General features: G+C 39.4%; 1 protein-coding gene across 4 annotated transcripts in view; it reads right to left on the minus strand.

Annotated features, from left to right (window-relative positions):
• Nucleotides 1-936: 936 nt before the first annotated feature.
• LOC124116413 (adhesion G-protein coupled receptor G6-like) overlaps nucleotides 937-23,463 on the minus strand; it is a 79,119-nt gene continuing 56,592 nt past the window's right edge. Inside the window, exons 10-27 of one of the 4 annotated variants that reach the window (XM_048383782.1) lie at nucleotides 21,948-22,069; nucleotides 21,163-21,218; nucleotides 20,638-20,807; nucleotides 20,059-20,200; nucleotides 18,911-19,023; nucleotides 18,009-18,240; nucleotides 17,042-17,219; nucleotides 16,689-16,844; nucleotides 15,673-15,936; nucleotides 15,152-15,292; nucleotides 14,306-14,433; nucleotides 11,661-11,784; nucleotides 10,575-10,719; nucleotides 9,567-9,642; nucleotides 8,762-9,162; nucleotides 5,214-5,234; nucleotides 4,115-4,207; nucleotides 937-3,849 (exon numbers count right to left, since the gene is read on the minus strand). In XM_048383782.1, coding sequence (XP_048239739.1) covers nucleotides 3,770-3,849; nucleotides 4,115-4,207; nucleotides 5,214-5,234; nucleotides 8,762-9,162; nucleotides 9,567-9,642; nucleotides 10,575-10,719; nucleotides 11,661-11,784; nucleotides 14,306-14,433; nucleotides 15,152-15,292; nucleotides 15,673-15,936; nucleotides 16,689-16,844; nucleotides 17,042-17,219; nucleotides 18,009-18,240; nucleotides 18,911-19,023; nucleotides 20,059-20,200; nucleotides 20,638-20,807; nucleotides 21,163-21,218; nucleotides 21,948-22,069 — 2,642 coding nt within the window. In that variant the 3' untranslated portion in view covers nucleotides 937-3,769. Of the gene's footprint in view, nucleotides 3,850-4,114; nucleotides 4,208-5,213; nucleotides 5,235-5,354; nucleotides 5,427-6,413; nucleotides 7,887-8,761; nucleotides 9,163-9,566; nucleotides 9,643-10,574; nucleotides 10,720-11,660; nucleotides 11,785-14,305; nucleotides 14,434-15,151; nucleotides 15,293-15,672; nucleotides 15,937-16,688; nucleotides 16,845-17,041; nucleotides 17,220-18,008; nucleotides 18,241-18,910; nucleotides 19,024-20,058; nucleotides 20,201-20,637; nucleotides 20,808-21,162; nucleotides 21,219-21,947; nucleotides 22,070-23,463 lie in introns of those variants that run through there. The other 3 variants (XM_048383781.1, XM_048383783.1, XR_007218299.1) reach the window with 3 other exon arrangements.

A 23,463-nucleotide genomic window follows, 5' to 3' on the forward strand; every position in this document is an offset into this window, starting at 1 on the left:
ATCGTACAAACAGCTGGTTGTGTTTCCTCGTTGCGTTTGACGTTGGCCTTCTATCATACTCATGAGACTTCATACGTCAAGTGCACTCATAATTGAATGGGATGGGTCCATCGCGCTTCTTTTCGTCACAAATAATGACTGAATATTATGATTATTTTTTTCTTTTCTCTACAGTTTCCCTTTCCGTGGGTTCACTGATGCATTGAGCCATCAAGATGTTCACAAAATAAATGGGTTTCACTGCACGCGTCGGACCGGCTTCCCCGACGTGACACTGTTCACTTTGTTGCTTGTTCGGGGTTAATCCAGAGATTGCTGGGCTCAATGGTAGGTTATTTGTGGAATTATAAGCTTTTCCTATGACGGAAAGGACCGAGGACATTGTAATACGCTCCCTGTTAACATCTACCGATTTCTGGTGGAGACGACAGAAGGGCTCTGGAATGTAATCTTGTTTTTCGGCAAAATTACCACAAAGGCGATTTCAGCCAGTGCACATTACTTTTTTATTTGAAGTAAATTGAAATTTTCTTTGTATTTGAACACCGTTTTAGGTGTATGTCTGAAAGTATTGATGTTTTAATGCAAACATTGCTGTCTGTAATAAGAAAACTGTGGTATGGTATTAGTATAAACTGATGTGAATATCCCATGACTGTATGATTGAACTGGAAAGTGAAGAAATATATGTTTAATGTATCGGTATATGCAACAGAACCCCGTTAATCCAGACGGTACCGTTCCAACTGATTCGTGTGGACTAACACATATCCGGATTAATGGTTCATTGTCATAGAGTAATATTCCATGTATTAATGTAAATTACCGTAACAGAATTTTCCGAAAAGTGGATGTCCGGACTATCGGGGTCCGGAGTTACGAGGTTTCTCTGTATTAAGAATTAAGAATTCCCAATAAATTACTGAACAGACCAGACAAAAATCATTATTTATTCATAGAGTAAATGATACAGATAAAAAGTTCACATTGTATAAACTACTTTGCAACATTTTGATGAAATGGCGATTTGTTAATTTGAGTCAACATATTAAAATCATCAGATAATTTAGTGCCAAAATTAGTAAGGCATGTCGTGAAATCGCTTTCTGACGTTACAAGGGAGACAACCTTGCTGTATCGAGCCAGATTCGGAAATTATTTGGAATATTCCAGAAATTTAATGGCGAATAATTGAGTCTGGACTAGACAAGACAGTGATTGATATTAGAGCAACGAACGATCCACACTGTCGGGGTACGTTGACATTCTGTCAGCCTAGTCACCAAATCTGACCACCTCACCATGTTTTCGCCTCTTACAAACAGAGGTTGCTGGGGACCAATCCCGGAATGTTGACCAACCAAAGATCATAACCTAGAGGGGCGGTGGGATAGTCTAGTGGTTAAAGCGTTCGCTCGTCCCGCCGATGACCCGGTTCGATTCCCCACATGGGTACACTGTGTGAAGCTCATTTACGGTGTCCCCCGCCGTGATATTGCAGGAATATTGCTAAAAGCGGCGTAAAACCATACTCACTCACTCACTCATAATCTTGACGTGTCCTTGTAACTAAAGGACACAACTCTACACTGTATTGTGGGGCGCTCACTAGGATGGTCGAACCGCTACAAGAGTTTATAAAGCAACAGGTCAGACAAACTAATCAATCATATCACCAACCATCTTTGGTGTTAATAAGCCTGACATACGTCACGGAGGGTGTAAATAAAGGAAGCAAGTCGTGTGAAACAACTGTAATCACAAACAGAGCTACACATCAGGAAATGGTCTGGATACCTACCCTTAAACTTATTGTTCTCGTCTTTAGGTGAATAGTTGTTATGTGTATGCGATTAACTAGCACCAAATAGTAGCCCTTAATGTAGCCTGAGAATATATTTCACAAATGAACGGCATTTTGAGCAAACATGAAAGATATAATTATGCAATCAGAATAAAGTTTCGAAAATGTCTTTATATATATATAAAGATATATAAAGATATATAAGCATTGAACAAGAGGATATATTTACAATTAAAAAGACAATATTTAAAACGAATACATAATTATTTCTATTTGGTTGTCAATATAAGCCGATGTATATTATCGTGTATCAGAGATTACAAATCTTAACTCTTTATGATTTTAATAATCTTAACTTTAAATTCATGACAGACGCATAAACAATATACGCGTGCTTCAGCTGTAATTCTGGTTGGTACAGCTAGCTTCAGTCCACCAAATCAAACATATGAAAGTGCTGCTCATATATAATTGACACAGTTTAGATATTTAGAAATCCTGGTGTTCAAACTACCTTATTGTGAGAACATTTGTAAATACAAACATAATCCGACATGTCTGTGAAAGATTTTAAGACAGGTTTAGGTAAATTGTTAGTTATAAAGAAATGATTTCCTGCAACTGAGGAAATCTAGATTTGCAAAAGCATTGTTGACTTGCTTGGAATGTTTCGGATATATCTATTTCTGTGAAATATAACGAAACACGTAGCGCACTAGAAACAATATTTCTAACGAACGCCTTTAAAGCCCAAACGTGCTTTAGGCAGGAGTACTGATGTGCGGCGTCAGGCAATAAATAAAAAAATAATAAAAAATACAAATTGTATGAATGGCGGGTGCTACCGAAAGGGCGGGGCATGCTTACCCTTTTCGCGAACACCTGGTGTCATCATTGATGTTCAGTGGTCCATTCGTATAATTTCCACAGCTATTTTTACCTTCACGCCAAATGGACATGTGTGTAAGAGTCGGCATTGGTACACATAGGAATTCTTCAGAATTGTTCTCATATTATCTTGTGTTACGAATGTGTGTTGTGTCTGGACACTCTCACCCAATATCAGACGCCACCTGATTAAGGTATGGCCATGACATGAACAATATGCTTGGCACCTTTGAATAACACGTCAATGTTGGAGATTCATGTTTGAACATTTACTTCAAACCTGATGGTAATATTGTCATGAAAGACCCATTATATTTTGTGAATATTGACATTACAATAGAAATGTTGTGACGCACAGTTGCAGAAACATTCGTAATGTCATTGACAGTCATAGCCACCACTTGATAATAATTACATCCAATAACCCTTGCTGGGGCTATTCATTTAGTACAATGCAGAATATTCACGGAGCTACGTCTGTGTGTGGTTGATTAGGTAAGGACCTTCTTAATATCGGCCCCCCCCAAAAAAACCCAATTGCAGTTTTCACTTCATATTAATATACACATCGCCAGTGATTCGTTTTGGTAACATTCATTTTGTGACACCACATCACATCACCGGTACACCGTGTGGTGCTATTCACCACTGGGGAGGAAGAACAAGCTGTCTGTTGCGTCTTGTGCAGCAGTTGCTTTCTATTTCAAACACATAACTGAATCCAAAGTCGAAGTATAGTTTTAACTGTCGTCACCATTAGCTCTCAAACAAAATCATACACACTTTGTGTAGCAATCACGCTCATGTCCTGAAACTGGCTGTAGTGAATGGACAATGGGGAAGATACTGCATTATAGCTGGTACATCCATATCTTATGTCCATACATAAAGGCAAACCTGTTAGCGTATACACAAGTACCATATTCGGAATACGTCCAGACACTGCTAACATATCCCTGGATCTGCTGAAAAGGGCAAGTTTGGGTCGTGCATAATAAATATATACTATAGAACTAAACGCATTAGCTCGGTGAGATCGTGGATAAAGTTTCTGGGTAGTCTGTACATTCTGGCAGATTAGATGGATGTAGATGAACGAGTGTTTTCATCTCCCCCGCTGCTATGGAAACCACTATCCGATGATAGCATTGCCCTTTCTGAAAAAAACACACAATAAAATCAACACAATGTCAACATGTGCAGAGTAGAAACATTTGGTTCTATGCATATAAAAAATAATAATTGTAATTATCTTTTCATTCATTGATTACAAAATGTAACTGCACAAAATAGTTACAATTAACATGTTTCGAACCCGATTGATGGCATGGCTTTGTTGAATGTCGACGCGTCAGTGAAAGAGTTATGTGCCTTTAATGTACGATAGAGAACATTTTATTGACGCTTGCCGGAGTTTCTCACTTTTGATTTTGGCGTCATTGTTGCTGTTAGGTGAACTATTCGTCGTCGACATCGAGTGTTTTACTGTGTTGTTTGAGACAGGGGTCGTGTAGCCTGAAGATAATAAATACAGTGCATGTTTATTCTCCAGAAAAAGTTAAAAAAACCCCAACAAAACAACAATCAGTTTTATATGAAGAAACGTAAGTGTGCTTCATATGTAAACATGTTGCAGATATGGTTAATTCCGACGAAAGGATTATATGTAACGCCATTATGTATCGATCTATGCGAATTATAAGAACTCTTTCTTACACTTTTAACAATTCCACAGAAAGAGAAACAATCAGTGAATGGTTAAAAAAACTGTATCACAGAGGTCCACGCTGCGTATTACAGACAATTAGAATAGTAAAGTAGAAACAAAAGTTTCACAAACATCGTGCAAACGGTTTCACACATTCACATGGACGTATCGGGCAAACGGTTTCACACATTTACATGAACGTATCGTGCAAACGTTTTCACACATTCACATGGAACATTTGGACGAAAACGTAAAGGAGTCGCACATAAAATCACTCAGACACATCACAGAAAGTGTAAAAAATGAGTGTGTAAGTGTGTACAGAGATCTGTGATTAAAAACCAAAATCCAACAACACAGTTAAATCTGCTGTATGGTTCAGCCCCACCGACCTAGATCATGCATTGTACACACCACCTCGATAGATAAAGCGACAACACCCTCACTGTAGTCATAAACATAAAGCGACAACACCCTCACTGTAGTCATAAACATAAAGCGACAACACCCTCACTGTAGTCATAAACATAAAGCGTCAATGCTAGAGAACAATCAGTAAGAAATCTCTACTCAAAGAAGAGTCGATGAAACAGGAAGCTAACGACATTGCAACGATGAGGGCGATATGGTTTACTTCACACCCTGTGTTGAAATTAGTGACACTGAACATGCTTTGCTTTCAACAGCATGAAATTAGAACCATACAAGACAGACTCCCTGGAATGTTTCAGACTACAAAACCAGCACCACAATAACAACAAAATTCAAGTTAGGTGTTACACACGGACAATAATAGGACGAATTAAATGTCACCTGGGCTACTTTTCATGCGAGCTGAAGGATAAATATAAAGGGCAAGTTTAAATATTTCACATATCGCTTTTTAATACATCATGCCCTTTCTCTCTTATCACAAAATGTGAGCCGCGTCAAAACAAAAACAGAGTTACTGACCTTGTTTAAATGTTAATAATGTTACTTGATCTTGATCGTGCGTTTTATCCACATGAAATTGCGTTCTTTCCGCTGAAATGATTTTTAGAATTGTCACTTTGTCGAGCCAGTAGTGAGTGAGTGAGTGAGTATGATTTTACGCCGCTTTTAGCAATATTCCAGCAATATCACGGCGGGGGACACCAGAAATGGGCTTCACACATTGTACCCATGTAGGGAATCGAACCCGGGTCTTCGGCGTGACGAGCGAACGCCTTAACCACTAGGCTACCCTACCGCCCCGAGCCAGTAGTGATAAGCATACTTCTACAGAAGAATTCCAAGTCATCGTGTTTGCTATCTACGTCATAGACTACATAAGCGTTAAATTATAGCGATGACCCTTGAAAGGAATAGAAAATCCAAGACGAGTCATTCGTGATTCGCTAGTCAGTGACACACTAGTCCGTGTGCAAGCTGAAGGTGTATAATCAGGTATCAGGCTAACCTGTGTTCAAACTAGTTTTATTAATGAATAGAGGCATATTTACTTGACGGTTGCATTTACCCCGAGGAGTGAATTTAAATCTATTCCTTGTAATACAATACTATGTGTGCAAAGTACGTACTAGATTGAATAAAGCAATGGAGAAGATTGATTAACGCGTGATCAAAGCATTCTGGTCTAAACAGCAGCTGTGAACAGCTTGTCTACAAAACGTGTTGTGAAAACATTCTAGTCTACAAAGTATAGTTGTCAAAGCACCCAAGTCTACAGCATGCCTATCTAAACAGTCTAGTAAAGATGAAATAAAACTAGTCCTGGTAAAAACCCACATCACCATTGTGACGTTACTGAAATGTGTCAGCTGTCAATATGATGTAAATTATCTACATCTTTACTAATATTCGCCCCCAAAAGGAATAAAGGAATCTCCGGGAAGATAAAAAATGAAACAATAAATCGGAATATGTTGAAACAAAAAGACATGGTGGGTGGAGGGTGGGGACCTACATCCAATACTCAAGAGGGGGCCCTTAACCAAATGATTTTGTCAGTGAAGCGGTAAGATGGAATACCCGTCATGGTTGGTGATCACCGCACTGTGGCAGAGGTTGGAAGACTCCGAATCCTCACGTACCAAGTGCAAAGATGTTGGTATATCATTAAGAACTTGTTCTTGTATTTGTTTTACAACTGACTGTTATAAACTTTAGAAAATGCTTCTACGAAAACGGTTATAACGTACAAACTGATACAACGGACCATTACAAACCTCTCATCACTTGACCATACATCAATATCATCGATCCCAGTTGCGTAGATCGATGCTCATGATATCGATCACTAGACTGTATGGTCCAGACTCGATTATTTACAGACCGCCGTCATATAGCTGGAATATTGCTGAGTGCGGCGTTAAACAACCAACCAACTATACAATATTTTATTATACGAAATTCACAGGAATCTGTTTAACGAATCAACTTTAAAAGCGAACTAATTTGTCACCCCAAATAGACCTTAGAATTATAATTTCTTACGCGAGTGCCGAACTGGTCATTTTCACACAGCGGTCGTACATCTCACCAAAAGAAGTTTAAACATGGTACATGTTGTTAACCTGCCTGGCCTTAAGGGGCTTTACAAGGATTGATGGGCTCGGAATTTATATAATGTGTCTGAGTAGGATATCCGTGGTAACTTACGGCATGGTAGCTCAGTGTGCTAGAACTAAAACAACGCCACAATCCGGACTAGTACAAGCAGCCTCACACAGGCGCACGCAATATAAGCGAAATAATCTTGAACGCGGCGTTAAACCCATTTCACCTCACCTCACCCCACCTCACCTCTTGCAGTCGCCATCAGCGGCGAATCAAACAACGCACATAGTATTATCCCATTATCATTAGAGTAGCTTACAGAGGACTACATTTGTATCAGTTAAAATTAAAGGTGAATCAATACTCACACTAACCAGTATTATGTCATGGGAAGACTTTTCCATCATTATATGAATTACATACTCGTACTTATCGCCTTGTTTCGTCGTCAGTGTGTTATTTTAAGCCTCAGTCAACAACATTACACCTATACCACGACGGAGGCAAATAAATAAATCTGAGAATAAATGGCATCAGCCATATTTGCTTAAACATATAGAAATGAAGACATTTCGTCCCAACAACTGGTACCGAAAGGTAATATCAACGAGGCCTGTCAATGCAAAGGGGACATAAAAACAAGGCACAGAAGCTAGCAACACTATACTTTATAACTAAAACTAATACTGTCAAGCTAGGTAACTGTAGATTACAAAACTTTTCCAAAACAGCTCATATACTGTTCCATAAATATATTCATAATGTTCATAAAGGAGAACACGTTTTCTTACTATCAGTACTGTGTACAGTGTTCTAGTCTGTAGATAACGATTTTCCCTACGTGCTATGTTTCAACACTATCGACAGCCTGATTAACCTGATATGTGGGCGGTAGACTAGTTGCACTAGTACGTGTGGATTTGAGCCAACCAAACAAGTCATGATCTGAAAGGTTAAGTAGCAATATCATCTTTCAGAATTCATTAACGATAATAACGAGCACGCTTCTATGTCTCATTATATATATACATATATATAATAAATTATATATATTGGTAAGCCTCTTCATACATATGCGTTAAAATATGAATAAGTTACGTGTGCAAGATTAGATTTGCATTGTTATTCTAGAGCCTTTGATTTTCGCTTAATCTGGTGAAGAAGTATGTCGGCTGTACACGTAATTAGTTCAATTGTTATGTTTTAAAGGCTAAATACATCCTAATCCCTTCCACCGAGCTTCGCCATTGATCGTGACGTCACTGCTTTTGGATTGCGCATATTTCCCGAAGCCTTGTATCGCTTGGACATGTCAGTTTGTTCCCCAATATGAAATTAGTTGCAATAAAACAACGTGTAAAATCTTATCTTGCACATTTAACAGTAATGAGTATGCTGCTTGTATAGAACGTGTGTATCCATGGCTGAACTACTCCTCATGCTCAGCTTCACCCCATCAGGCAACAGGACATCAGGTGGATATATGCTTATACTCAACTACTCCAAGGTGGTTAGTGTCTTCTAGTTCGACAGCACTACTATATGCAGTATAATACAAGCGAGAAGGAAACATTCGCTCTGGGTAGAAAACTAAGTCGTGAGCTGATGCAAAGAGAAAGCATCAAAAGGCATGTTAGAATATATTGTTGATAAATTCATGAATTAACGTTCTTAACTGATTTAATATTATAAAGTTCACAAAAACATATACCAATAATGTTGATCACATTTCAAATAAGCTGAAGTAATATAATCTTAATATTCAGGTTGGATTTTAGCGTTTAGCAAGAAACACTGCGATCCGAAAACTACAAACTCACCTTTGCTTGAAGAGCGGTCTCCGGATTTTTCGTCCATAGTTTCGCAACATGGTAACTTTCGTCTCCATGCTGAAAGCGCATCCTTCTTGAATAAGCAGTAAAATATAAAAATAAAAAGCCCCTGAAGGGAATTTGTAATGGCAAACAGGTAGTAGAAGACAACGCTGGCACGGTCGATGGCAAAGACCGCAAACACCCAAGTGAGACCAAGAAGGATGACCACTCCCATCGCCCCTCGCAGCTGTGTCATAGTGCTGGTTTTGTCCGACTTGTTCAACTTCCGGCTAGAAAGACCAAGAATCTGACGCAAAACCAGACCAAAGGCGGCGAAGTTGATCAGCAAGATGACGGCGACTGGGGCTAGGAATGCAGCATAGAAGGCCGGGTTCCTGATCCAGCAACTGGAGATATGAAATGATACAACCAATGATACAATCAAAGACAACTTAAAAACAACATATTTTCCTTTGATGTAGGGTACTCGGTGATAAAAGGGTAACTAATCATGTGTATGCAGTTTAATGGTTAAAGGGATAATTGCCACGTTGCCCATGATAGGTTTCTGTATCTACACAAGGACATCGATGTTATCTCCTGGTAGGTTTTCCAAAACTTGCCCAGAATTCGGCAGCTGACAAATCTTCATTTTCAGATATTGAAGAAATCTAGACTTGTATTGCAGATTTGTTTGGTCACTGATTGGTTTGGCTTTTTCATATATTTTTGTTTCAGGGTCTTTGTTCCTTGGACTGTACTGTCCTGATTGGTTATGTTTCGTTGTATAATATGCATGACACCAACTTACATCCCGGAAGCAAGCTCCCCATAGTTCTCAGTTTCGTTGATTCCCAGGGTGATCGCCACTACTACAAGGGGAAGGCCTGTATCACAGAAAACAACAAATTGAATCGTTTAATTAACAGTGCTGCATTATTTACAACCATCTTTGGTTTCCATAAATAAATATGTTTATGATGGAAACCTGCAACATATGTCTGTCGGTAAATAACGACAGACCATAATTACGTTCTTTGAACAATAATCATGAGTATCTCCGTATTGTGAAACAGGAATGCCAAGCTTGGGACCATTATCGAAAAGTAATTTAAACTTTAAAAAGTTAATAACATATAGAGCAAATGGTCATGTTCCTAGGACATGGTTGAGAACGTTGAATGGGAAAGTGAATTGCTCTTAAGTAAATATTAACATTAGGATAAGCTACATCACGACGACCTGGGTGGTGTTGTACAAAGCGATCTTAGCGCTAAGGTGATCGTAACTCCCATACCTTAACATACGACAGTCGTAGTGCTAAGGTTGTTTTGTACGGAAACCCTGGCCTAGACAAACCAGCGTGAGCAACAAACAACGCTGACAGGTTATGTTGACTGTATCCTCTACTTTACATCGTAGTATGGTGGTCATAATACTAAGATCGTTTTCGGAACGAAGCTCAGGTCACATGATGGCAGGACCTGTTGTACTGAGACGACCCCAGTGCATACCTTTACAGAGGCTGGTTCAAACTGATAGCCTGTAGTGATAACAGATGCAGATCTACAGGTGTGATTACACATACAGCATTAATACACTTTAGGGAATAAGGATGTACATAAACCTCTGAGCAATGTGACCAATGGTATAATAATGAACTTATGTAGAATATTAATTGTACGTGAAACAGGGACAGACTGGGTCTCCAAACCCCAAGCAACACACTGAGAGATCTTTATGATTATTTTACAAATGCAAATGTCGTATGGAGGTAAGAAGTAAGCGAGGCAGACATTTGTACAGATAATACACTTACCCCAGCCAATGAAGCAACACTTTAGTATGAAGTTTGTGAAATATGTTTTGAAGACAACAACCAGTGCCAGATACATGTAGAACGCTTCTACCGCCATCCACGTCAACGCCGACAACATGAAGTAGTGCAACATCACTGCCACTGCCTACAACGCAAACGCCAACATGTTCATGACGATCAGTTTTCCTAAGAACATACTCCCATTAAACAGCAACATGTGGGGCAGGATTTCATGTCAATTTCGGATTCTGACACATATAACTGTTAGTCAGGATGTAGAATATTACACACGATGACAGCAAACATCGCTTGCCGTAAAAGGCGACTAACTCGCTGGCTTGGTCGATGCATGTCAACGTATCCCTATTGCGTAGATCGATGCGCATGTCAATCACTAGATTGTCTGATCTAGACTCGATTATTTACAGACCGCCGTCATATAGCTGGACTATTGCTGAGTGCGGCGTTAAACAACAAACAAACAAAACATAGGATGTGGTCTTTTCTACAAGACAAACATGTCCTTTTCCTACAGTCACGTCAGTTTCTTTATACTGCGATGTCAAACAACATGCACTCGTTACCAAGGATGGTATTTTTGACCATTCAATTCATTTTCATGAAATGTATACTGAATCATTCCCGCATTTTCGCCAGTAATATTTTATCATTCAGGTTACAAAAGTGCAAGTGATGTCGACATAATTAACTCTCATATAATATCGATACATGAGTGAGTGAGAACGGCGGGGGACACCAGAAATGGGCTTCACACATTGTACCCATGTCGGGAATCGAACTCGGGTCTTCGGCGTGACGAGCGAACGCTTTAACCACTAGGCTACCCAACCGCCCCCCCGATACATGAACAACGGAGGTGGCGAAAGCGTTGGCTCGTCACACAATGTTCGATGCTCCATCCTCAGCTTAACACCGCCGTGTTTTGACTAGAATAATACAGTACTACAGTGTCCCCCCGTCGTGATTGTGATGGAATATTGCACAAAAAACGGCGTAAAACCACATTCACTCACTCCATACCATGAATTAGTTCGTGCATAATGATGTACTATGACAATCCATTACCTTGCATGCTATCGTGTTCTTGAAGGTATAGTCTTGCATGCCCACAAGAAATATGAGATTGGTCACAGCAAGAGCAATACACAGGTTAACCAGGATCTTAGAAGGGTTATCCCGGCGCAGTTTCCTGTGGACAAAACAGTCAAATTAATCATGATGAATCTACTGCAGAGGAATATTTCTATAATTGTTTTGTTCTGTTCAGGAAAACGATCTTTCGACTTCCAATGACATATAAAAGATTTACGATAGTTAAAGATCTAAGATCACTTTATAAAACTGGCTGGGCCCAGCCAATAATGAGGAAATACGTTTAATACTTTATTTATAAACATTCATGTCAACACAAAAACACCAAACAGGGATTATGTTGCATGTTTCATAATGTCTACGTCATTACTATGAATATATTGAATTGAATTCAATTACATATACCTCTTGCTGCAATGAAAGCATTGTCAGTGAGAAATCGCCCCTTGTTAATGGTAGTTTATCAAGTAAAAAATTCACTAAAGCAGGGGTCCCACAGGGCTCTATGCTGGGGCCGTTCCTATTTCTAGTTTACATAAATGATATTACTGATCAGCTTCAAAATATTACTAGGTTATTCGCCGACGATACATGTATAGGATCTTTATCTACTGATATGGTCGTAATTGAAGACACACTAAATCAAGACCTTCTCTCTCTCCATCAGTGGGCAAGCACATGGCTTTACATGCTTTTTAGTCACAAACACGAACGGTATTATCCAACTATTTGTTATACTATCAGTGCCATTGAACATGTTGAAACTCACAAACATCTGGGGCTCACATTATCTCAAGATACGAAATGGACTGCACATGTTTCAATTATTGCTAAGCCAACAGCGAAAATGGTTTCAGCTATGCGTAAACTTAAATATAAATTAAATAGATGATAATCTGTCAACAATCTATCTGACATTTAAAATTCCTATTCTGGAATATTCATCGGAAGTATGGGACAACTGTTCTGCTTATAGCGAAAATAAACTTGAATTAATACAACTTGTCGCTGCCAGATTTGTTACAGGTTTGACCAAATGTACCTCGAGAGAAATTTTATATTTCGAAACCGGCTGGCTACCACTTAAAGAGAGACGAGAAAACCCCCAAAAACTCACGACAGTGCACAAAATAATAATAAATGAATGTCCCTCATATCTAAATGATTTGTTACCTCATAACAGATCAGCTGCTTCAAATTATAACCTACGTAACAAACATAACATGACTGTACCTTTTGCCAGAACAATTACATTTCAGAAGTAGACTCTTTAAAACAATGGAATTCACAAAATGAAAATATTAAAAATAGTATCTCTGTAGCTGAATTAAAAACAAAAAAATATCCAAACGTTATCAAATCTCCATATTATTTCAGTTATGGAAAGCGTCAAATTAATATTATCCACACAAGACTCAGACATAGATGTAGCAATCAAAATGATGATTTATTTAGGGTTAATTTGTCAGACACTATTTCTTGCTCTTGCGGTTCCCCGTGGGAAAATGCTTTTCACTATTTTCTTGAATGTAAAAAATATTCTTTAATAAGACAATCTTTGTTTATCAACATTAGAAATATAGGGACTCGGACAAATTTAATAGCTAGTGATATACAGAGTGAGTAAGTGAGTGAGTATGGTTTTACGAGTGATATACAGAACATGGTTGACGAGTATATATACAGGTAGGAGGCAGTACTCTGTATATCACTTCCTTGATAACGTTGTTAGAACTTACACCGAAACGTCGCTCTTAATTGTAATAAAGAAATTGTTCATCCATAAATCTTCTCCTTACTTAGTACTCCAACTTTCAAGAGCCTATCAAAGAAACGAAAATATACAATTGATGTTTCTCGATGTTCGATGAAATAACACTGTTAGTCTGACTCATGTACACAGTGGTTCTCAACAGGTACGATTAGCGAGAAAACCCATAATAAACAGAAGTTTTGTCAAATAACATGGTTGCTGAAAAAGTTGTCATTTTCACTCGTTATGTCTCTATCGTAAATATACATGTTGTCTCGTCAGTCTATGAATAAAAGTGACTGTTATGTAACAAGAAAAATAATTGTAATATCATATTTGAAAAGCCTGAAATCTGAGGCTGTAGAATTACATACGTTAATTAGGATGTCTATTTCTGGGATATACAATGACAATTAGTACATTTCCTGGAGTTAACTCGATGCCACTAAATACTTAATACAGTCCATAATAAGAGGGCATACATCCTGTGCCCCGAAATCCGATGCTGATTTGCTAATCTGCGCCGATAATAGATCATTCGCTACCGTAATGAGTGTTCACTAGTCGAAGAAGCAAAGAAGCATAACTGGAAATTGTAGTACCAATGTTGCCAATCTATTTTTAACATGCAACTAATGGAAATATATATAAAAACGAATTATAATATGTATAACTTGAAGCCTTCAAATTAATTCAGGGGCATACCCGTGCTCGTGGGTTTCACCGATGAGGTAAATAAACGTCTGAGACCTGCATCACTTCGGGCTTTCCTCCCACATTAAGCTGGCACGCCGCGATATAACTAGAATACTGTTAAAAGCGGCGTTAAACCCAACTCACTCACTCACTTTTTGTCGCAGCTCACCTGAACATGAAGTAGGTGAGCAGCGTCAGCAGCAGGCACAGCAGAGAGATGCCACATCCGATGTAGGAGATGAGGGAGAGGGCCACGCGGTCAGCTTCAGATACATCAGCACCTCTTTCATAAACATCCTGAAATGTACCATCAATATCCTATCAATACCATCAGTGTCCTTAATTGTATCACATCTATCCTGAATTGTATGGTAGTCAGCCTGACATAATATACACACGTATATACGTACATACATGTTTCATGGTTGAATCCTGAAACGTATATGTATTCGGGAATGTGTCATGAGAGTTCTGAAATTTAGTATCATAGTCTATCATGAATGGTATCACGTGATACTGAAATGGATCAAATAAATGCTAAAAAACGTGCATCCAAGATGTATCATATATGTCCTGAAAAGTTTCGTGTTTATCTTGTAATGTTTGATATTCATTCTGAAATATATAACGTGATGCATCCAACATTTTTCAGCTGTATGTCGGCATACATTATCATAGGGTAGAAATACTTGCCATGCTTGTGATACCTAGATGCAACGCATTGAAGATTATCGTATTTCTGATAATGTATGAGGTACGCTTGCAGTTGCATGTATTTGGTAAAAGTATGCAAGTATGTATGGTTCAGCAATATCCCGGCTGGGAACACCCGAGGGTTTTTGAATTCGGGTCTTGGCTGTGACGATTGAACGCTAGAACCACCAGCTACCCATCGCCCCCGTATGTGTAAATATATAATGCCAACGCCAGAGAAAATATTTTTGACAAGCTTCTATCATCCGCCGAAGAAGACAAGAAACACCATTGTGAAAATACTACTCCCCGTATGACTCACCATAAGCAGCGCGAAGTTAGTGAGGTGGTTACATGCACAGGTTGTGTAGCTGTCCTTGACATCTTCCTTCACCTCACACCCATCTGTCGACCAGCCTGCGCCGTTGTCTCGCCAGAACACACACCGGGGGTTGACAGCGTTCTGTGCACACCCCAAAAGACATCGAGGCAATATTTGAGACAAAATACAATCAGGTGCTATACACTGCATATGTAGTTTACAATCGTCAACATTTGAAAAATATATGACAAAGTGTACTCACGAACACATGTATAAAGCGTGTATGTATGGAGAGAAACGCATGGTATAAGTTCTGGGGCGGTTCGAAGACGAGCTCAACTTCACTGTTCAATTCACATAAATGCAGCACTGAGATCTATTTGTGCAAAGGGGCCCTTTTATTTTGCGATAGTCCTAATCTAATATAATAACAACCGTATATCATATATCTAGAGTTGTATTTTCGTATCGTTGTACCATATGCAAACATTACTTCAGAAGACCATATGACGATGTCCTACCTTCTTGAGATGTGGCAGATGTATGATGACGGGGTCGGTGAGATTGGCGATGATGACGTTTGGGACGCTTGCAGAGATGATCTTGCTATTTATCATCGTTGTCACTTTACCTTGCGCCCCATCAATCACCGTCAAATCACCGCCATCTTTAGTCGCTATGCTAGAACCACCGTTAGAGGCTGGTAAAGATGGAGCCACACTCCCATCACCCCCTGCTCTTCCGGTTGGATTGACACTTGGGCCTTGGCGAGCCTTTTCAAATACCTTTAGATAAGAGTGACGCAAATCGAACGTGATTGTTTTGAATATATTACACATTTCGTTAGTGACATAAAGTGGACATTCACAATGAGAAGTCGCTATATGGATGAAAGAATACCGTTAAATTTTAACTCACCCACAATGAGTATGCACCGTGCACAAAAAGGACCATAACATCTTATATAGATATGTTGATGAATATACGTATTCGGTTGAATGTTGAATGTTGACATACATAGATATGCATTATACCATTCTCGACTATTCAGTTTGAAATATCTTTGACCAATGAAAATCATCTTGGGCCAATTCGCTTCGTTTGGAACCATGTCTGCATGTAACGCGGTAGCCTACTTTGTCCATTTTCATCAACAGAGAATACCTAGACACTTGGATGCCTGTAAAATATGCTGCCTGGCTGTGTATTTGGCCCAAATGCAGTCTGTATGCATGGATAGTATTGTACTTAATACATGCAAACTGTTAATATTAGGGTGTACTAAAAACGTTCCTAACTAGGCACAGAACTTTTGAGTATAACTGATAGTAGAATGCGGATGTCCATGATGAATAAATATATCACGTAGAATATATAGTTTTTAATGTGTATGCACACAGCGAATGTTGAATGTTAAACGAACATAGAAAAATTCATCATATTTACAACCATAGTGCTCGGGAGCGCTATACATATATCAATATATTTCAAACTGCGATACGATTGTGCATGTTGAATCAGCTACATATACACTCACAGAAAACAATTTATCTGTCGGATATACAGCAAATATAACCCTGTTTGCTTTGGTCATGTCCCCAGGTGGTAGAGAAGCGAAAAGACCGTCGGGAAGCACAATTGTCGCCATTGTTTGGTCTTGTTGTTGAGGGATGTTTCCCTTTCTGATCTCAACCTTTCAAACAAAAATGAAGAAACAAAGATCAATACCGTTTATAGGGCTTTCAATAAATTATGGCTTGGTCGAAGACCAACTTATCCTCACTGTTTTTCATTAATTTCAATTCTCAAACATAATCATCCTTAGAAATGGCTTGTGGCGATCTTGTGATAAAAGACGTGAAAATAAAATAAAATATGAAGCCACCCTACCGTTTCGCCAGCGAGCGTGTCACCGCCAGATTTTGACGAATCCGTGGTGAAAGAAACCCCAGAAAAGTTTCTTGGGTCGATGCTGACGGCAGCCACGGCAATGTTGGGTTGGACTATCAGAAGATCCCCGTCACCCAGAGATGACGACGTTGTCACCTTGTTCACAGATGATATCAATCTGCAGAAAGGAGACTATGTATGCGTGTTTAAGCAGTTACTGCACGGCGCCAGATGCCGCGCCTTATTGTTTTTGGTTGGAGAAAGTAACACGGGCATGAGTCACAGTTGGAAAGATGTAAAAAACTTTTAAAGAAAGTTTATCTTTGTCTCACATATGTATAATGATATGCGTACATACGAATACAAAAATATTTATTAAAATACTTTATATGAAACATTCCTAACTGTAAATTATTACACTAAACAAGTTTATGTAATTCGTCAACAATCATAACAGGGAGACACGCTCTGTCCTAGACTGGTTTACCTGTCCTAGAGCGCTCGATATATCAAGCATGTGTCATAGTGAAGCATGGTCCATGGTTAAAAATAACAAACGGACTCACAACGTTTTTGGTTATCAAATTTAACAATATCTGCATGTCTCCACTGATCTATAGTTCATTATGAAATAGTATTACAACAATGTAACTATTACTTTGAAAAGATTAATTATGAAAAAAACATTATTATAATAACTTTACCACTCTAGATATATCAATGTCAGCAGTATCATGTATATCACCATGATTGTGATACTGTTGACATTGATATAATATGAATATTTAAAATGTGCCATATTCTCAGTCCTGATTCTGAAGGTACCACATGCAAATTGAAATTTGTTTTACCTTCTTAATTACACACGTGGCATTATGGCAGTGTAAGTACTTGCAGCAATAGGTAGGTAGGTGTCTTTTCGCCGTGTTGAACCTTTGGATGAAAGTTATCTTGTAATGCATTTTACCTTGTAGTAGCTTGTTTCTTCTGTTCCGCCTCCAGGAGCACCTCGCGTGGTACGACGATGATGTAGCTGACCGATGCTAGAGTGTTGTTGATGACCTCCCTGGAATTGAGAGAGCTCTCCAGATTGACAATTCCCTCCACAATGTTCACTGCGAAGTTCACATCAGTTTGTGTGAAGTTGGCAGCTCCAGACGTTATCATCTGCAATTCTTTGGAGACCTCCAGGACGTTGTCTGAAAATACGAGTTCAGTGAGTGAGTGAGTGGGTTGTTAGTTATGCCATCGCATGTGCCGAATCTGCGATTCGGATATTTGACAAGCGGATCCTGATCATGCTTAAATTTCAAACTCACCCGAGTGACACCGCCCTTCTACACACTCACAAAAAAAAAATAGGAAAGAAAAATACCTTGTCTCCCAAAGCTAAATGTGAGTGGGTTTAACCCCTATCGGAGTCGTTTTCCAGCTGTACAGACAAAGGCTGGTAACGTAACAGGTGGGTGAGTCGGCTCCTCTGTGGGTGAGACGTTAATCTAGCAAAGGTGGGGTAATCGTTAGTTAGAAACCGTGACACAGCAACCGCCATACCTGTGCTCGTGGGTTTCACCAAACGTCTGAAGCCAGCTTAACTTCAGGCTTTCCTCTCTCAGTAAGCTGTCACGCCGTGATATAACTGGAATACTGTTCAAAGCAGCGTCAAAATCGACTCACTCACTCACTCACTGTTGTCCTGTGACAAAATTCCGAGTATACGTTTCCTTATAAGTGAGATGTCACAAAACAAATGGGAATGGACATTATACTTCTGATAAAATGAACTAATTGGGTAGTTTCCACAGGCTCCTTCGAGTTACGCTTCATTATATTCACAAGAACAAAGTAAACCCGGCAGTCAATACCCACCATTCGTTATTTCTTCTGTGGTGAGGTCTTCCAGCCGTCTTGTGACGTTGCTTGCGAACGGGCATGCTTCTAGATTGGAATCCATCCAAATCGCCCTGTCATTAACTTTGACGCTGAAAAATTAAACGTAGTTTATGTAGTTATATAGTTGTAGCTATTTCAAATTGTAAATACAAGTAAACAACAGTTGAGGAAGAGGTAGTGGAAGACGTAGTCGCGGTGACGGTGGTAGCAAGAGAGATTTGCAAGAACGTACAGCAAGTCTGGAAACATGGACGCTTTATTGAAACTGTGGGTAAGTGCAACATTTAACACAGAACTATTTTGAACATCTTAACGTAATATCTACAAGTTTAACGTGTGTGATATATAGGCTCGCACTTAGTTGAACGAACAATTCCAGTTAAAACTGTGCGGAATATTTTGAACATAATTCCTAACATCAACACAGTCACCATCGCCTCAAGATGAAAGGGCGACGGGCACAACACAGTGACCATAAACACAACTGCACATCAAATTACAGCGAATCCCATGTAAATAGTGTAACTTGACAAAAAGATAAAAATCGATTTGAAATTCTGAAAGTATTTTTAATTATTTTTTTTATCATCCATGAAAGTTTCATTATTAATTAATCACACTTATGTGTTATATAGGTTGAGGAGACAAAACAAGTGATAGGGTGTGTCATTGGATGGTAGATTGACTGAGTAATTACGTTTCTTAGGGGCCGTGGCGAAAACAAACGATGGTTGTAGAAAGACGCAAGGATCAATTTGTGTTTGTGACCTTTTGAGGACATAATCCATGTTGAGTGAGTGAGTGGTTATGGTTTTACGCAGCTTTTAGCAAGATTCCAGAAATATGAAAAGGGGGACACCAGCAATGGGTTCCATACATTGTACCCACTTATACCACGGCCCGGCGGCTGAACATGGCTAAGAATTCCACGTGGTGCATCTCTTGGACCTTTACCACTCTGGTGAACATACACGATCTCGGATATTATGCGAATAAACACAGAATCATGATCATGGCGAATTGGAATTCGAAACAACGATCACGGCATTCAGGCACGCCTTAGGGACGCAGTTTTGATTAATTTAGAAGTAACAACACAATATCAGTTCTATAGCATGACCTACCATTTTCGAAAGGCTCGAAGAAGAATGCGACCAAGTGTCTTATGCGGGCATAAGATCTCCTCCGTCTCGTCAACTAATGCTTCAGGCCATTCAAATGTACCCTTACTGGTTGTCTGTACCTCGGGCTTGCAGAACATTGGAGCTGAGGACAAAAAACACGAACCATGTCAGCCGTCAGACATTAAACACTGGTCAAATTGTGTTACTAATACTGAATTATTGTTCGTACTGTTTACACACACATGTTCAAAGGAATCAGTTTGGTGTATCGTGGAATAATTACACAATCCCTATCAAAGGTTGAGTAGAATATAATATGTATTGTGTCCATGTGGGAAATCGACCTCGGGTTACGAGCGTACGGACCAGCCATTCGGGGAAGACTAGTTATTTGTTTTAAATATAGAAATATATTGTTATAGTCATAGCATTCAAAAACACTCCATGACGTGCATAGGCATATTTCTTTTCCACACCGAGCCTATAAACTATCCCCAGAAACGAGACGTAGTATGAGTATGTAATCCATAACAGTACAGCCTCTGAAATCAAAAGGACTTTGGCCTCTATCAAACTGACCTTTAAAATTGACATCAACAGAGGCGACGTTGAGTTGCTTCATCAGACTCTCCGGTTTCTTCTCGATCGCCTCACTGAGGGCACTCTTGATCGCATTCCTCGTGTCGTCGGTGCTCACTCGAATGAATATGTTGCAGGCCAGCCGGAAATATATGGTCAAATTTGGGCCACTGAACAGGTTCCGAAAAGATAAAAATGACTTTACGATGAGAGGGTAACGACAACGCATACAAGTTTGCTTTCATTGATTTGATATTTCTGTAAGCAAATATTACTCCTTCAGGAAGTTTATTCCTTCATTGCGCTCAAATATATTGTATACGCAAGGTACATTTTATAGGCAAGTACTTAAACATTTTAACCTGTGCCTTGTCTGATAACACCTGTAGTCTTTTAAGAACATGGTTTCAGGGGATACAAAACGGAACAATAATGTGAACCTTCATGTAATATCGTTGGCTTTTTCACAATAGTAACGTGACCATAACCACAAATTTTGAAGTTTTTTATTATTTTAAATTTTACCTGAAACTGATTTCAGACAGTTCGAAAACGCCCAGATTATCCAGCGCCTCATTCACCTGTTAACGATAAAAGGAACAGTCAGATAAACTGACATACAAGTATGTTTCACAGTGAGAGAGCACCAAATGCCACTACCCTCCCAGTATCCCAATTGGACCCGTGAAGATCCAGGTTAGAATAGGTCTTCAGCAACCCATGCTTCCCGTTGGAGGCGACTATGCTTGTCTCACGAGGCGACTAACGGGATCGGGTGGTCAGGCTCGCTAACTTAGTTGAGGCATGTCAACGTATCCCAGTTGTATAGATCGATCCGCATGATGGCAGTCGCCATTGGTCCATACTCGATTATTTACAGCCATATACCTGTAATATTGCTGAGTGCGGCGTTAAACAACAAAAATGCAAACAAACAAAAGTAATTTGGAAGCCACCTGTCCCCTAGTAACCCAAATACGAAGCCACTAGCAACGTAACACATCTACTGGAAAGCACGTGCTCTGATAGTGCTTCGACGGAAGCCACCCGTTGATGCCCACAGTGGAAGCCAAATTGATGTAGCCGCATCTCAGGTCTAGTTTAAGTCGCCTGTAGCAAGACGACACGTATAGATTTTAGAGACGTAAAAAACTAAAGCCTGTAACGGAACATTGCAACGAATGAATCCAAGAAAATGAACAGACAAGAAAAAAGATTAATCTGGTCTTCAACACAAATGTTCCGTAAACATAATTTGAGTGTAAGTAATGGAGACTATAGACCGCGTGTTGCTACAAATTTAGACTCACCGCCTCTGTCAAACGCTGTACCATATCACGGTAGGTCTTTGAATTTGTGTCCCCAAATTCAGAGGTGTAGGTGGCACCAGAGGTTGAGAACTTGAGGTAGAAGGTATACCCCTTCAAACGACCTGTAATAAAACAGGCAAAGTGTTACTTTTCGAGCGGAAATAATCATGTTTCAATAGACCTAGTGTGAAGGACTTCATTGTATAGCAGGAAACATTGACTTGGTACGAATAATACAGGACAGTAGCGCTTTGGAATGTGCCGAGGGTGTGCTTTAAGGCGGGAAACATGGCTAGATGCCTGCGTCACCATTGCTTTCCCATCTGGTATTCAGGTACAATACGACAGTGATTATAATTGGAACATTCTCGGAACGTGTTTTGATTCAAACTACGTCGCTAGCGGGTCAATTTATATGCTAAGAGATATAAAAGAGTTCCAGTTATATGTTTGGCACCGACTATTTTGCCTTCTTCACACAATGGAATCTGTTTCGGCAGAATGACGGTACTATTGTTCTCTGGCGTTGACGTGGTATGTTTACATATCATTTACAAAAGTGAGTGAGTATGGCTATACGCCGTTTGTAGCAATATATTCCAGCAATACCATGGCGGTAGACATCCGAAATAGGCTTCACACACTGCATGTAGGGAATCGAACCTGTGTCTTCGGCGGGACGAGTGAACGATTAATCACTGGGCTACCCGACCACCACTCATTTAACAGAAAGTAATGGAAACGCTACCAGTATATAACGGTATATATCAATTGACCCTCAAAACATTACTACATCAAACAGTCTAACAGTTGGATGGGCGTCATATCGGACTTTTATTAAACCCGTGAAGATCCGGGTAAGAATCGGTCTTCAGCAACCCATGCCTGTCTTAAGAAGCGACTATGCTTGTCGTAATAGGCGACTAACGGGATCGGGTGGTCAGGCTCGCTGACTTGGTTTATGCATGTCATCGTATCTCAATTACGTAGATCGATGCCCGTGATGTCAATCAGTGGATTGTCTGGTCCAGACTCGATTATTTACTGACCACCGTCATATAGCTGGAATATTGCTGAGTACTGTACTGTACTAGAAATATACGAATCGCTTCTCGGTGTTACAGAGAGTTACAGTTTATCTTCGAGTGAGTAAATGTTGTTAACTTTATTTATGCTACATCTCGGGGGTCTGTACTTGAAATAATACCACTCGAGTGCCTTATGCCAATTGTTTCAACGAGTTGTTTTTCTTTGTAACGACCCGAGCTCAAAACACATGCAAAGTCAAGTCAACAACTCAAAATAGAGAATTGCATTCAACATAATTATTGTCATTTTAATTGAAAATTTCTTTACCATAAAGTGTAGAAGGACTTGACTGCAGTTACCATGATCAACATTTGAGCAAGAGTCGAATGACGTTCTACGAAAGTTTCGAAGAAAGAGCATACACGATTGCAGCTCAAAACCTATGAAATGCAGGCACCAACGTAAAACCAAATGTAAAACAGGTTAA

Source organism: Haliotis rufescens, unplaced genomic scaffold (assembly GCF_023055435.1).
Source record: "Haliotis rufescens isolate VD_foot unplaced genomic scaffold, xgHalRufe1.0.p SCAF_5, whole genome shotgun sequence".
NCBI classification, from domain to species: Eukaryota; Metazoa; Mollusca; class Gastropoda; order Lepetellida; family Haliotidae; genus Haliotis; species Haliotis rufescens.